Genomic DNA, 16,915 nt, shown 5'->3' with positions numbered 1-16,915 from the left:
AAAATGTTTTTGCCTTCAGTTTACATACATAAATCTAAATGTAATACCAGTCCATTACTAATACACCCCAATCCTGGAATCGACATTATAGTGTGCCAAATTTTCATCACCATTTAATCTGTCAATATTATTAATCTATGAGAACTGGATTTCAACTACTTCTTACTTCAGTTGATAAGTCGTCATCTCACTGACTCTAGTACGAATGTACACAAACCTCCCATGAGTCCATCTCCCATGATTCATGTCAGCACTGGAGTTCCTCAATATTATGTGCTGTGGCCATTAAAGATCTTTAGCATTCATACAAATGCTATATCCATCCATCTTCTATACCGCTTATCCTTTTCAGGGTCACGGGGGAACCTGGAGCCTATCCCAGGGAGCCAAATGCTATATCATCCATCATAACTCTGATGTTCCACTGACCAAACATTTTAAAGATGATTAAAAGGTCTTGTTTAATAAGAGGAAATTGTTTTTTATAGCTGGTGACAAATTCATAGTTTATAGAAACAAAACAAAGGAAATGATCTTAGATTACAGGATGAGACATACCACACAAATGTTAATAGAACATTGTAAATGACACCTCTGTGGTAATGGTCAGAATATCTTAATGCTATTTTTAACCATCAGTAAACGTAATTGACTATACTTTTTGTGCATCAATAATGATAGTACAAGGTCAGTAGTGTTTATCAAGACTTCTCACTTTCTGTATGCAGTGTTGGGGTAAAGTGAATTTGCTCAGCAAGGTCATACTCAAGGTCTTGGATAACTTTCTACCTAATTGTAGGGATATACCCAGTATATCCCTTTTAATAACAAGAAGTCAATACAGATCAACAGGCATACAGCCAAACCATAAGAGCACAGCCATATTTTATTCCAAAGTAGCACTACAAAATGGACAGATTTTAACATTTATGTCCAGTCGATTTTTAACATTTTAACCCATATATACACAGTGGTGCTTGAAAGTTTGTTAAAGTTTTCTATATATCTGCATAAATATGACCTGAAATATCATCAGATTTCCACACAAGTCCTAAAAGTACATAAAGAGAACCCAGTTAAACAAATGAGACCAAATATTATATTTTGTCATTTATTTATTGAGGAAAAATGATCCAATATTACATATTTGTAGGTGGCAAAAGTATGTGAACATCTAAGATTAGCAGTTGAAGGTGAAATTAGAGTCAGGTCTTTTCAATCAATGTGATGACAAATCAGGTGTGAGTGCGCACCCTGTTTTATTTAAAGAACAGGGATCTGTATGTAAGTGTATTATGGTATATGGCACAAAGGCGATTTCTGAGTACCTCAGATAAAGAGTTGTTGATGCTCATCAGACTGGAACAGGTTACAATATCATCTCTTAAGAGATGCAAAGAGACTTAATCATAAACACCTCAGAGAGGTCAAGAATCATATATATATATATATTTTTTTGCAGATATTGACACCACATTTACCTTCAGTATTAATGGAGTAATGTGTTCAGTAGAGGTCCATAGAGGACAAAAATGTCCATGTCCAAAAACTATTTTTGCCCCACTTTCACTGACTTACCAGCATCAGTTCTAATAATTATCAAATTCATTCACTTTCAGAATTTTTGCACTTTAAACACCAGTTTAAAGTTTTACATAATGCTGAAATCCTCAAAGCACAGTAACCTTCTTTGACTCATACATGAGGAATTTGTGATTTCCAGTACAATATAGTTTATTTCACACTGTTCACACACATAAAATTAACACATAAAAAGAACTTCTTTACCTCTGACTGTCAATGAGGGGCTAGAGACTCCTTCCAAAATGCTCAATAAATGTCTCCTTAGAGGGAGGGTCATTATATCAACAATTACATGTTTTGTTTTGTTTTTCTGTTTATGTAGAGCATTGGTCACCAGCCATGTTCCTGGAGATGTACCCTCCTGAAGACTTTCACTCCAACCATAATCGTGACCACGATAATCATTGCCTTAAGAAGTTCTTGATCAACTAAAACAGGTGTGTTCAATTTTGGTTGGAGTTGAAACCTGCAAGAAAGTAGATCACAAGGAAGAGGTTTGTGACCACTGATGTAGAGTATCTGCTATACAAGTTCCTGTGAGTGGGTTGTTACTATAGAAACAGTAATGTATTACAATAAGTACATTAATATTAAGCAGTGATGTGAATTACAGCCAGCACTACAGTCAGAGCTGCTGTCTAGAAAATCAATCACATTCTGACCCATCAGATTTGAGAATACAACCCAACCGTGCTGTGGTAGAACACTATAAAAAAAATGTTAACCAGTGTTTTAATCCTTACATACTGTTTCCCACAATATCCGTTTAATACTTTATATACATTTAATACTGTAGATTCTCATTACAATTTTTGATGCATGCCACATAAAGATTTCAGTCTAATTGTGTCTTATCTTTTAAAATACATTCAGTGTTGACATTCTTTCTAGTGTAGGTACTAATAAGGAAATACTGTAGCTTTCTGACATAGTAATGTGAAATTCTTTGCCAGAGACAATAATCCAGAAATGAGGGACACCTAGTTGGAGTTGAGACATTCATGTATTGGAGAGATTTTAAGAATAATTACAAACAGTGCAAATACAGAGCTAATTTATTGGTTCAAATCAATCATCAACATATAAAAAAGGTAACTGTATTGTATATACAGGTAAATTTGTGCTTGTGCAAAAATTCATTTCACAAATTATACTTACATAGACACATAAATAATTTATATCCTTATATTTTTTTTACACAGTACAATTATTCCAGGTCTAAATTGAAAAAGAAAACATTTTGTACATAAGGCAAGTCATAAATATAGGGCAGATCTTCATTGCTTCAAGCTTCTTGTGCAATAAAATCTAACAGCAAAAAATTCTGTATGAAAGGAACACTGTTTTCATCACAGTCAAAATGGCTGCGGATGGTGAGGTGAAACATGGACCTTGGAGTGGACAAGATGGAGTGGATCTTCTTAGCCACCACTTGAACAAATCTCTCTTCTGGCACCCGAGCTGTGGAATAAAAGTAGCACTGAGAAACACTTTAAATACTCAATGTCTGGTGTGAACATGGAAGATATGATGGAGGAGGAGGAGGAGGATATGGAAGAACAGGGAAAGACTTGTTTGGTTGGTTTTTAATCAGGCCTTACCTACAGTCTTGTTCAACTTGTCTGGTGGAGTGTTAAGCAGGATCTTCTGCACGAGTGTAGGTGGAACATGCACACAGACCTGACTCTGTCCCTCTCTCACAGTCAGAACTACAGGCCTAGAAACACATGTGTGGCTGTTATTTAAACTCTGACAGCACTTATGAGAGAGGATGGAAAAATAAAAGAAAAAGAAATCTGGTTTTAGCATTTAATACTACAGTCCACTTTTCTTGTATTGTAATATGTATTATTGGGCAAAAATGTCAAATAGTGCGTGTGTGAAGATGTTAGTAATGAAAAAAAAATCTGTTTAAAAGTTTCCATTTTCCTTTGTGAATATGATACAGATATTATTTAATTACGCTTGTGTCTTATTTGCTGACACCACCCTCTTTACACCGATAAGCCAGAACATTAAAACCACCTGCCTAATATTGTGTAGGTCCCCCTTGTGCCACCAAAACAGTCGATGCATGGACTCCACAAGACCTCTGATGATGTGTTGTGGTATCTGGCACCAAGACGTTAGCAGCAGATTCTTTAAGCCCTGTAAGTTGCAAGGTGGGGCCTCCATGGATCGGACTTGTTTGTACAGCACATCCATTAGATGCTCGATCGGACTGAGATCTGGGGAATTTGGAGGACAAGGCAAACACCTTGAACTCTTTGTCATGTTCCTCAAACCAGTTCCTGAACAATTTTTGCAGTTTGGCAGGGCGCATTATCCAGCTGAAAGAGGCCACTGCCATTAGGGAATACAGATGACATGAAGGGGTGTACTTGGTCTGCAACAATGTTTAGGTATTGTTTAAGTACGTTTGTGCTACTTCTATGGGATCGGACCAGACAGTCTAACCTTCGCTCCCCATGCACATGAATGAGTCTTGGGCCATGATCCTGTTGCCGGTTCACCAGTTGTCCTTCATTGGACCATTTTGGTAGGTACTAAACACTGCATACTGGGAATATCCCACAAGACCTGATGTTTTGGAGATGCTCTGACACAGTTGTCTAGCCATAACAATTTGGACCTTGTCAAAGTCACTCAGATCCTTACACTTGCCCATTTTTCCTGCTTCCAACACATCAACTTCAAGAACTGACTGTCACTTGCTGCCTAATATATCCCAACCTTTGACGAGTGCCATTGTAACGAGATAATCAAATGTTATACACTTCACCTGTCAGTGGTTTTAACTTTATGGCTGATCGGTATAGATCCTCTAAGGAGATATTCATTTTCTATCGAATGTCAATTTAGACCCCCTGTAACCCCACACCACATTTCTGCACTAACTCTACCAGATACTGTGATACTACACTACCTTCTTCAAATCAGTTCTGGAGACAGAAATATTTCAAAATCTTTGGGTGGTTCTGGGTTGTTGCCTTGTTGCAGGATACGCTCAAAGTTAATTTTTTAATTTTTCTTTTTGCGAATGAATTGGGTGGCACAGAACAGGTAGAGTTGCCTTCTCACACACCAGTTCTGTTTCTGTGGAGTTCCTGCACATGTTCTCCCCATGTCCATGTTGGTTTCCTCCCGGGTTCTCTGGTTTCCTTCCACCTCCCAAAAACATGCAGGAAGGTGGATTGGCCTTGTTGCCCCTAGGTGTGAATGCATGTGTGTACGCATGATGTTTCATCCTCATGCTGACTGTTTCGGGATATACTCTGGACCCACGATGACTGAAAGTGAATGACTGTGTGCGTAAATGTATAAATATATAAGTAAATAAATATATACTTACTTATATTCTTATATATACACGTATATACAGTAAGTAAGTAAAGAATATAGGTAATTAAGTAAATAGTATATAAGTAAGTAAATAATATAGGTAGATAAGTGAATAGTATATAAGTAAATAAAAAAAAAAAAAAAAAAGGAAGATGCAACATTTGCACACAACTGTAACCTGCCTGATAGACAGACAGCTAGATAGATATGTGCATAAATAGTCAGACAGAACCCGACATCAATGAGTTGGAAAGTGTTACAGTACCTGTAATAACGGCGTACTCCAGTATGAGGCAGACATGGATAGCAAGGTCTGTAGATGCCATTCTCATCTGTGTCTAGCTCAGCACAGCACAGGCCACATCCAGTGAAAGTGATGTCACCAGATACAATGTCCAGGATCTTTTCCAAAGGCGTCTCTCCATCCATGAGCAGCACTGCATCCTGGGAAGGACTGCTGTTGAACTGGAATGCTACAATATGAACTTTCAGCTCTACGTCGCCTAACGGGTAAAGATAGCAAAGCAATCAATAATCATTCAAGAATGGTTTTTGATACTTTGTCTTTGAAGACACCTTTCACCTGTGTATTTCTGAGACAGGAGTGTGTGTAGGTCAATCTCAAAGCTGCTGCTGCTGTGTGAAGTGACTGCACTGCAGAACTCTTTGTATCGTGGGTTGTTTGGGAGCAGAGGCTGGCACGAGCTCCATGGCGTGGAGTGAAGCTCTAGAAGACCTGAAGTCACATCCTGTTTCACCAGCAGCAGCCGGAACTCCCAAACTGCATCTGACAAAAGAATGAGGAACGAGACGTTTTATGTATGTGAGTGTAAAATAAACAAAAGAGGCAAGGGATAAAAATGAAAGGGAGACGGGGGATAATATTTATTACGTTAACCATCCGCTGCATACTGAACAGAGGGATAGAAAAAAAAAATCATCTTAAAAACAATCATATTTAAAATATCCATGAATGATTTGACATTGGTGCACAAAACATCATAATCAGACTTTTACATGAGCTTACACATTTTTAAGCAAATAATGCCAATTATGTTTGAGGAAAAAATAAAAAAAATTGAGACTACAACTATCAGATTACTTGAAAGTACTTTTGAATGAAGTCAAATATACAAGCCTATAATTTTAATACTGCCACAGAAAACAAACGATAGCAGTAGCTCTACACTGCGCATTTAAACTGTATAAACTGCTAAAAGAGAAACGTTTTTAAGCAAAGAAAATAGCAAAAAGGCAACATAAGGATTTATTCTAAACCATATAAAGATCATCTTCAAGCAAGAATAATAAACACAGTTGACTAAATCTCACATGGGTTTGTATTTACTATACATGCTCCCTGCACTGACTAGAACATTACGCTCTGGACTCCACGTATACCAAATACAATGTCAATTTGACATTTAGTCACAGTCTGACTAATAAGCACCTGTCTGAAACAGTTAATGATTACATGCAATACAATTTCTTGGAAGAGTCCTTATTTGTTTTCTTTTTTAAATAAATGATAGATAGATAGATAGATAGATAGATAGATAGACAGATAAAAAAATCTGATCAAAACTAGACTGCTATAAAAGTAAATAATATTTATCAATTTATGGCAGAATAAATATGAATCTATATCATGAGGTCACTGGAGATTCCCACCCCTGGTAGCTACAAAGAAATTCAGTAGAATTCCTTTGCACACTCTTTTTACCCTTGTTAGTGTGTATGTGCTGTAGCCAGGTGAGAGCAGTTCCCCAAAGAACAACGGCTCCTTGTCTGCCACCTCCTTGTTCTACAGTTAACACAGCTTTGGGCATACTGCCTGTCCGGGACACACCCTCGGCTTCAGTCCGCCAGTCTACAGCAGCAAACACGCACACATACACATACACACACGCGGTTAATAATTTTCCTGAGGTTTTATACCCAGATTCTCAGTTTCTCTCAGTAGTTGCCTTGAACACATACTGAATTCAATATGAAATGTGAAGTGTAGAATCATGGGGCAGCAGTACAATGCATAAAATCACGCAAAAACAGGTCAAGAGCTAAATTTAACGTTCACATCAAACATCAGAACGAAGAAAAAGTGTGATCACTGTGACTTTAACTGTGGCATGGTTGTTGGTGCCAGATGGGTTGGTTTAAGTATTTCAGAAACTGCTGATCTCCTGGAAATTTCACACACAGCAGTCTCTAGAGTTTACACAGAATGGTCAGGGGGAAATTTGAGCTGCCAGGAAGGTTAGAGTAACTCATATAATCACTCTTTTACAAATGTGGTGAGCAGAAAAGCATCTCAGAACACACAATACATCAAATATTGAGGTGGATAGGCTACAACAGCAGGAGACCACATTATCAGGTTCCACTCCTGTCAGCCAAGAACAGGAATCTGAGACTATCATGGACTCAGAGTCACCCAAACTGGACAGTTGAAGATAAGAAGAAGAAAAAAAATCACCTGGTCTTTTTCCAGTCTTCCACTGTCCAGTTGAAGATATAGTACTAAGATAAAGATTTGAAAAGTGCTTATATTCAAAAGACTACAAGCCAGAAATAGATCAATTCCAGAGTGAAAACTGAAAGATCCACATAATTAAGAGAGCTGGAAAGTACAGTAGAATTAGTGTAATAATATACACTGTATGTTTGTGTATGTGAAGAGTGGGTGTTACCTGAAATCATCCTGGTGTGTTTGACCCTTAGCAGTGCATGAACGAGTGTGTCAGGTCGTAGAGACCCGAGGTGGACGAAGGGGATTGACTGCAGGTTCTGAGCGGTGCGAGGAGGCAGAGACACCAGCAGAGGGCGCTTCTCATATAGATGAGTACACAAAGCTCTCAGTGTGTGAAGGTTTACATATTGTGGAGCTGAAGTGTTGAGAAATATCCCATGCACACAAGAAATTAGGAAATACAAAAATATGAAAACATACAGAAACTGATGCAATTTCATAGGAGGGGCAGTAATGAGACAGGGGTGTTGAACAGATTTGTTACTTTTTCCATCAATTTGTTATTCTCTGTTACCTTGCGGATTACGGCCTTGAGTGATCTGGCCCAGGTTCAATAGTTGGCTCGCATAAGATGACTGTAATACAGTTTCTCCTTGCCATTTATCCACATGCACTGTCACACCTGTCAAAGCAATACAGGACTTTGCACATAAACTCATTTACAACCTAGTCCAGTGGTTTTCAAAGTGGGGGCCGCGGCCCCAGGGGGCACCTGGGGGGCCTCAACAATTTGGTGTGAAAAATAAATAAATACATGATTTTTTTTACATGATTTTTTTTTCAGACAACCACACACACAATCAATTCCTAATGTAATGTAATGTAAAGATGTAAGATGTAATTATTAATTTAAAAAAAGGGGGATATATTCAAAAGTCTGTATTTTTAATGTGTTTTAAAGACATCTTGCAAAAGGGGGGCCTCGGTCAAATGATAATGAAACATTTGAGAACCCCTGACCTAGTCAACTTTACTTTTAACTCTGAAAGAAAAATATATTACCTGCTCACTCAACCTCTCTGTGCTTTTTGTGTGTGTAGTTATCATGTGTTAATAGTAAAAAGAACTACCTCATGCTTTTTTAAAGCCATGAAAGACACAGGAAGGATGTCTGTATTATTAAAATATAATCACAATCTTCAGTAGTTGCTGTAATCTTCGGATTTCTTTTCTTAGGAAAATTGAAGGATTTTTGTTTATATGTAAACCAGATTTTACACTGTTGAGATACGGGCTTGCAACTATAACTCAACTGTAGCTAATGATAATTATCTTTATTTATGTTTATTAAATGAAAGGACTATATTACCACAAATAATTATTTAATTATTTATTTTATGTGATGTGAATTGCAATTTTAAAAAACTCTAAAAGGCTTTCCCCTTCCACCCAACTCTGATCACCTAGATCAAAACTATGTTTAAATGCCTCGTGAGCTGAAAAGGAAAATTAAGGATAATGTGCAGAACTGAACATAACTGTTTTTTAAAATGACACATGAATAAGGTCCTCACCTGTGATGAGCAATATATCTCCTGGATTGACAGTCAACGCCCAGAATGCTGCTGCCCTCCACAGCACCACTTTCATCTCCACTCCTGATTGGTCAGTGACGATCACAGTAGCTAGCGGAACACTGGATCCAGTTGATGCTCCAGACTTCACGCTGATCTCCTTCACGTGGCATGGGTGCACCACAGCAACCAAGATGGAGTAACTCACTCCGTGACTGATACACCTGGAGAGCAGTGTGGTTGGACTATGAAGTAGGAACATGTTTTTTTGTCCAGTTCCTTGCTGTCTCCAGGCTGCAGCTGAAGACAGCTTAGCCCGTTTTGAGGTGCTGGGAGTAGGCGAGGCTTCTATGGATTTGTTTGGGGAGCCAAAATGGAATTCATAGTCCTCCTGCTCCGCTGCATTGGCCTGAGAGCACAGAAGGCCATCAGGTGTGCGCAACAAAATCACACCTCCTTCCTGCAGCCTTTGGCTCAGACTCTCATAAAGCTCCACTGATCCTTGCAGGGTTCCTCCCAGACCTCTATTTCCTGGACTATCCTCTGGGCTGTAGAGCTCTGGACAGCTCAAAGAGGCTGAGGGAGTTTGTGTTGGTGGTGTTTGGGGACATCCAATAGTGCTGACTGAGCCAGAGCCCTGCTCCATAACCACCCCAGGTTTCAGGAGTAATCCTTGTGTCTTGGTCCAGGTGGTTAGATATTCTGTCTTTGCAGACATGGCAGGACTTGGCTCAGAATCAGATCTTGGGTCAGCTTGTGGGGAGGGGAAGCAGCTGTCTAGGTATTCAATAACGAGCCGTGGACTCATGTCATCCTCTTCAGGTTGTGCTTGCTTGGCCAGAAAGGACTGGCTAATCGAGGGTGTAGAATCATCTTCAGACACTATCACGTTACCATCATGAGAACCTGAAATGCTAGGCTTATCATGTTCAGTGTTTGGGTCCTGGCTACTAATGGCCTCTGCAGCAATATGACTAGGTATCTGGCCCTCACCGACTTCCTTCCTGGGCGTTAGCCTTCCTTGATTCCAGCTAAACTCTAAAGTCTTCCACTGATTGGAACTTTTATCCAAGGCCCTCTCAGACGGGGATTGGGGATTGGGTGCACCCAAAAACACATGGACTTTCAGTTTATCTGCCATACTGGTGTTCTTTCACATCTTCAACTTCTTCTTGAGAATAGCAGGAGAATAGTCTTCTGGAGGAAAAGAAAATCTTATCTTCAAAAGACTGCCAATAAACAAAATGACCTTACTGTTTTTTTCCCTACCAGAGAGTAATTAAGCCGAGGCTTGCGTCTCGACTTCTGAAATGAAAATCTATTCTTAGACTTGGACTAGGGTTATGACATATGTTAGGAATTAAAAAAAGCAGAGAAGTCTGCTTAGAAGGGTAGAAGAGTTCCCAGAAACATAAAGGTGACTACAGTACGATATTGGCACCCTTGGTAAATATGAGTAAAGAAGACTATGAATAATTGTCTTTATTGTTTAACCTTTTGATCTTTTGTCCAAAGGTTTCACAAAAATACTCTGCTCTTATGTATATCAAACAATTGCAAACACCACACAGGTTTATCAAAAACAAATCACAATTTTGCAACCACACACATTGATGCAAAATCAAGTAACATCCAAGATATTCTGAATTTGCAATTTTTCAAAATTACAGCAGATTTTCTGCAGATTTGGGTCAAGGCGCATCATGTGACATAATCACAACGCCCATTCAGCCAAAGCACTCTTTGGTTCATGTGTGTCAAACATTAGTATAGTTCAAAGATCTCATTTACCAGCAAACATCACTGTGAAAGATTCCATGCAATTGCAATTTTGCCAATTTAAGTACTTTACCATAAAAAAAAAAAACACCAAAAAAAAACTCTGAACATTGCATCGCAAATTTTTTTAAAAGCCGCAACAAAATCAAGCATTTTTGGCCGCAACAATCACCAAAAAACACCACAAAATCCTGTATGGACTGAAAGTTATATATATATATATATATATATATATATATATATATATATATATATATATATATATAGGTTTAATTTTGAGAATGACAGGCCAACATGTTGCAGAAACAGAAATGACACCTCCCTTGCTTTTTAGCATCTTGTTCTGCCCCATCACATTTGCTTACAGCAAAGTTAGCTGCTTTTTTCGCCATATCCATGATGCGTGAGCATGTGACTGATAACACAAGGATGCTATTGTTAGTAGCTACCAATTGGTCACCATAGCAATGATCTGATTGTATTTGGGAAGGATTAAAAAAAAAAAAACATAATTGATTAAAATATGTTTACTCTCTGATCCTGTTCTGACATGATCAGGCACGAGTACTGCAATATATTCCCTTTCAAAAACTACTTTTTTCAGGAGCATATGCTGTTAATGATGTTTGCTGCATTACCAGCCAAATTAGAAACTAGCACTATAGGTTCTGTGTTACCTTTAGATGTTTATTATAATTTTAAAAAATCGTTTTAGTCTATTGTTATACATTCACATGCATTCCAAACAGGCCAAAGAGTAAAGAGTGCTGAATTAGCCTACAGCTTTAGAACAATATCTGTAGAACCCCACAGCTGGTAACTTTTACCAAACACATTCTTTGTATGTATTCCTTTCCCTTTAGTGAGAAGTAAAACTGTAACTTCCCATAATGTGGCCAACCAGACACTGGGTGTTGGCTGCATGTGAGCCAATAACTGAAAAGAGTGGCAGTACTTTGAGTGTGCAGATGATTTATTGCATGAAAGTAGAAGAGGGAGGAGAGACAGTATGCAGACACAGTTAGCCTGGGAGATAAACACACTTTACAGGTTTCACATGTGACTTTCAGAAGTGAAGTTGCAGAAGGCCAGTGTAAGCACGGCATTTTGTTCGATTTGTTGAGTAAACATGTCTAGTTTAAGTAAACAAAATTTTCCCAGAAGAGCATCAATTCAGTTGTCACAAAGCAGCTTTACAGAAATATATAAATTCAGGATATACATTTTTAATTTATAAATGTATCCCTAGTGAGCAAACTAGAGGCGATAGTGGCAAGGAAAAACTCCCTGAGACGATATGAGGAAGAAACCTTGTCCAAAACCATCTTCATGGTTTTTATGTGGTACCATCCTCAGTAGATGAAAAAGTTACATATTAGAGACTGGACAATATATAGATCACTTCAAAATAACATCAAATCTAATTTGTGGTGTTATTATCTATCCAGATGGCACTGCTCAGTGCTAGACACTGGTTATGGTGCTCTCAGATCTGTCACTGCCAACCCCTGGTGTACTCCTCAGGACAGGGCTCTGTAGTTATACATTTCCTTTTCCAGAAATTTCCTCCACTTCATTTTTTTGGACTTTATTACAACCAACCATAGAGGATTTCGCTCATATAGGTCAGAGAAATATGTTACCTTTCTAAGAAGGAGAACCCAGTTGTGTGTCCCTCCCATACTTTCAATGATTTATCACATATCTACAAAATGACAATACCTTATTACTGTTAAGGTAGATTCAATATTATATGACTAATACCTGTGAATGCTAATGAGATGATGTTGAGACTCAGTGACCCATTCCAAATGTTGAGTTGCTCTTAGTTTCTTGCACATATTAAGGCAACTGAACTGTCAGTGACTTCAGTAGCTCTTTTTTTTAACCGGCAGCTATACAGCACATAGCTGTAATAAACACATAAACACATGAGCTGAGCAAAAGACATGCACCCCTCTCTGGCCTCCTGGCAAAAGGTCGGATAGACACTGGCTGCCTGGATTACTTGCAGTAATGTCCTCCATCCTTAGACTTTCTCACTGCAGAAAACCTAAACAAACAGCTATACTTCTGACTGTTATAAAGCACTGACACTGGCGACTCCTTCCAAAAATTCAGTCACCTTACAGAATACTTCACCATATCAACAATTATACGTTTTCCCTTGTTAAACAACCCCACATTTTCGAATCTGTTTATTATTAAGCTTTTATTATGAGAAGCATCCACTTGCGCATTAGCCATTGCTATTGAAAAAGTGACGAATTAGAGCAAGCACATTAATATAAACCTGTGATTTGTCTTGCAACCAGTACTACTGTCTGAGCTGTTGTTATAAAAAGAATACGCAACACCTTCGGACCAATCTGATTCAAGAATTCAGCAGCGTTGTGGTATATGATATAATGTTCTATAACATCATTGATGTATGGTATATTTCTCAAACTAGTGGATTCTAGAGACTTGAAATTCAGTTTCACAATTTTTCTTAGCTGAAGGTTCGTGTCTTACGAGAACCCTTGTGGATTTTCACTCCCTTTTTTGTTTACACATTTTCATACCATTTCCATAATACTTACTTGCTTAAGACTATAATAAGACTATAAAAATAGACCATTTTTAAAAGCTTGAATGAAAGCTGCTTACGCTATAACGATGAAATGATAAGAGATGAGATAATATTGTCTGTTGTCTGAAATAGTTTCTGGGCCAGTGGGTAAAAACATCATTATTTTTTCGACAGGGATGGCCAGGTGGAATCATGAGAATTGTACTGTTTTGTATTATAATTATTTTAAGTCTCAAAAGTTTCTGCAATTTCAGTGACTAATTTGACAATGACATCTTTGAGAATTATACAGTATGTTCACATTTACTGACAAACCTACACAGAAATGGAACAACTTAAAGTCATTTATTCATCTTAAAGCAGATTGTTCAGTAACAACTAAAATGAATCAGTAACTACAGTGAAACTAATAGGAGAGTAACATTTGTGGTTTTGAACACCTGGACATTTATTGTGTTTTATTACGGTTTAATCACTTTTATTGCCACTGACCAAACAGAATGATACAGAATACAGAAACTAATGACACCGTAATCTTTGTTGAACATATTAACTGGTCACTGTCAGATGAGACTCTAAATGATCGCTAGGTAAAGGACTCATAGACAGTCCTATTTTTAACTGTAAAATTAAAAGTGCCTAATTAGAGTGACAAATTCTGGCCATTTCTGAGTACATTAAATCTACACTGTTATAATAAAATAGTAATTTATAACATTTTTCAGCTCACTTATACCTATTAATTGATTAGATTACCAAATTTAAAGTATTTAAAATAAGGTCATTTAAGTAAAAGTGTCCAAATATAGGCTGTTCAGAATCTGACAGTATATAGTTACAAAAGTGAGGTAAGTCTAGATCTACTGATATGTCCAGAGAGCTTAAGAACTTAATATTGTTATTCACACCAGTACTAAACCAAACAGAAGGACAGGAGGAGGCTCTCTGACACTTGTTAACCAAAATGAATGTGTTGTGCACTCTGAAACAGTTGCCTAATGCTGATAAATTATTTTATGAATTGCTCTTAAATGTTGACTGAAACCATCGTTGAAGTGCTGAAATATATTTTGACCAAATCCCCTTATGAAAGAACAGAGCAACTATAATGCTGGTATAGCAATGCTGTTATCTGGCTATTAATTTATTACTTATAAATTAATATACCTATTAAAGCAGGTATTCTGAAAAATGTGATCTCTGTGACTTTCAACGTGGCATAGTTGTTGTTTCCATGTGGACTGGTTTGAGTATTTCATAAACTACTGATCTCCTGGGATTTTCACCCACAACAGTCTCTAAAGTTTACACAGAATTGTGCAAAAAACAAAACACATTGATTGAGCGACAGTTCTGTGGGTGGAAATGCCTGGTTAATAAGGGAGGTCAAAGGAAACCGGCCAGATTGTTTTGGGAAGGATATAGTAACTCATTTAATCACTCTTTACAAGTGTGGTGAGCAAAAAAGCATCTCAGCATGCACAAAACATTGAAACTTGAAGTGTAACAGCAGAAGACCAGAGCAGAAGACTGCACTGGGTTCCTCTCTCTTTAAAATCCTATAATTATAGCAGTGTAACAATGTAACAGAGTGCAAAAGGTATTTATTACTGCTTTTGGTGTTTCATCAAGTGTAACACATTATGACATTATGTTAATCACTTTTGACAGGGGCGTGGCATGTTGCCTGGGCGACCATGTCTCCAGCCCTCCAGTAAAAAATTAAATAAATAAACAAATAAATAAAGAGTATAAGTGAATTAAAGTAAAGACATAAACCATTCATGCCAAAGCATGGGGAAAACATTTAGACTTGAGAGATGGAGTGAGACTCCTGGAACAGTCTTGTTGACGTGATTGTATCAATTCATCCAAATTACATGAAACTTTATAAATGTAGAATTTTACTACTATGCATAAAGCTTTTGGTCTGAAAAGTTCTGGAGATATTTTGTTTAGAAGGAATCTCAGGGAGCACCTCCCAGTGTGAGGTGGGGATTCGGCTCGCTTTGCTTTTTTAAGCAAATTACCAACACTGACTTTAGATGGTGTCTGGCACTTCAGTGAACAACACAGAGGCTGAAGCGGGGCTTTTTCCTCTGTTCTGTAACACACATAGCTGCTAGTACTAACTCCTTTTTCGGTTAAACATACTTTTCCCGTGCCAGTTTTAGAAATGCACCGGTATCTAGGAGAGCTCCTTACCCGAGCGGGATCCAGCGCTCTGGCCTCGGGACTCGGCGACGCCACTTTGCCGGCCTCGGCGTCTCTCATGCGGCTGCGGCGCTACAGCCAGGCCGTGGGCAAAGAGGACGACGACCCCAACTTCTTCCGCATGGTGGAGGGCTTCTTCGACCGCGGCGCTGCTATCGTCGAGGACAAACTCGTGGAAGACTTGAAGACCAGAGAGACGCCCGAGCAGAAGAGGCACCGAGTCCGCGGAATCCTTAAGATCATCAAGCCTTGCAACCACGTCCTGGCCGTGAATTTCCCCCTGAAGCGAGACAACGGCGAGTGGGAGATGATTGAGGGCTACCGAGCCCAGCACAGTCAGCACAGGACCCCCTGCAAGGGAGGTAAATAAGCAAGCTGGGAGTGCACCATAACGGCTAACTAACACAACACAAGGCGGAGAAGTTAGGCGGTTAGCTAGTTAGGCGGCTAAACAGGAATAGCTAGCTACCGAACGTGAGCTTCAGGGTTGAATTGAGAGCCTCAGTAAAAGTCAGGTCACGCTTGGATGAAAAACGTATTTGAATACGCTTTCTTTTTTTTTCTTTTTCTTTTTTTTTTTTAATGCACTGCGCCTTTATAATGTCATGTCATGGTTATTTACACATTAGCTAGCGAAATATACTATAGACAAGTTAGTTGCCACAAAATTACTATCTTTTTGCATTTCTTCCGTCTCACCATGCTTTATTAAAGCCACACATTAGAAGTAAGAGTCACCAAAATAAATTCAGGGGATAAAGGAATGGAAAGAAAAGTCTGTATGTGTGTATATATATATATATATATATATGTGTGTGTGTGTGTGTATGTGTATATATATATATATATATATATATATATATATATATATATATATATATATATATATATATATATATAAACAAAGTAAGGCTTCTGTATTAGTAACCAAACAAACGAGAGATGTACAATGTGTGGGAATGCTCTGTGTACACGTTATACAGTTTAAAATGTTTCAGACATGAATGAAAGTGAAATGAAAGTTTTTTTTTGTTTTGTTTTGACCATCCCAGTACAAATGCCATGGATATGCCTTCACAATCATGTGATTTTAAGTGGGATTAAAAAAAAAAAATTTATTATTATTATTATTATTATTATTATTATTATTATTATTATTATTATTATTGTTGTTGTTATTTATACAGCTTTACTGACTAACTGAATGGCAGAGTATAGGCCTTTTCAGAAATTAGGTGTCCAAGCACTGAAAATGAATGAGACTGAAGCATGATTGTTTGGAGCCTAGGCGGAGAAACATAAATACAGATAATGTCAATGCATGAAAATTCAGACCAGTCAGCCCAAACCCACAATCTGTGAATATTTCACTGTTCTGGG

General features: G+C 38.0%; 2 protein-coding genes across 6 annotated transcripts in view; one reads left to right on the top strand and one right to left on the bottom strand.

The window, feature by feature from the left end:
• Positions 1–2,568: 2,568 nt before the first annotated feature.
• shld2 (shieldin complex subunit 2) lies at positions 2,569–15,667 on the bottom strand. Of its 5 annotated transcripts, XM_053679821.1 has the most exons (10): positions 15,527–15,667; positions 8,971–10,167; positions 7,971–8,078; positions 7,617–7,811; positions 6,650–6,796; positions 5,510–5,713; positions 5,192–5,429; positions 4,670–4,874; positions 3,186–3,301; positions 2,907–3,045 (listed from the first exon to the last, which is right to left on the bottom strand). In XM_053679821.1, the coding sequence occupies exons 2-9, from the start codon at positions 10,109–10,111 to the stop codon at positions 3,218–3,220; spliced, it is 2,322 nt and encodes a 773-aa protein (XP_053535796.1). In that variant the 5' UTR covers positions 10,112–10,167; positions 15,527–15,667; the 3' UTR covers positions 2,907–3,045; positions 3,186–3,217. The 5 variants fall into 5 exon arrangements, with proteins under 5 accessions (XP_017319066.1, XP_017319068.1, XP_017319069.1 ...); XM_017463577.3 differs by lacking the exon at positions 4,670–4,874 and having other exon boundaries at positions 2,569–3,045; XM_017463579.3 differs by lacking the exon at positions 4,670–4,874 and having other exon boundaries at positions 2,569–3,045; positions 8,971–10,164; positions 15,527–15,666.
• Positions 15,336–16,915, top strand: part of glud1a (glutamate dehydrogenase 1a) — an 18,225-nt gene continuing 16,645 nt past the window's right edge. The window contains exon 1 of the mRNA XM_017463581.3: positions 15,336–15,897. Coding sequence (XP_017319070.1) covers positions 15,498–15,897 — 400 coding nt within the window. The 5' untranslated portion in view covers positions 15,336–15,497. The remainder of the gene's footprint in view (positions 15,898–16,915) is intronic.

This window comes from Ictalurus punctatus, chromosome 3 (assembly GCF_001660625.3).
Source record: "Ictalurus punctatus breed USDA103 chromosome 3, Coco_2.0, whole genome shotgun sequence".
Taxonomy (NCBI): Eukaryota; Metazoa; Chordata; class Actinopteri; order Siluriformes; family Ictaluridae; genus Ictalurus; species Ictalurus punctatus.
The sequence above is the reverse complement of the archived record's forward strand: the minus strand, read 5'-3'. Positions and strand labels throughout refer to the sequence as shown.

Coding starts and splice junctions, on each gene's coding strand:
- shld2 (XM_017463577.3), bottom strand. CDS start 10,111: ATGGCAGATAAACTGAAAGTCCATGTGTTTTTGGGTGCACCCAATCCC. Junction 7,812..7,970: donor TCAAGGCCGTAATCCGCAAG/GTAACAGAGAAT, acceptor TCAACACTTCAG/CTCCACAATATGTAAACCTT. Junction 6,797..7,616: donor ACACACCAGGATGATTTCAG/GTAACACCCACT, acceptor TTGCTGCTGTAG/ACTGGCGGACTGAAGCCGAG.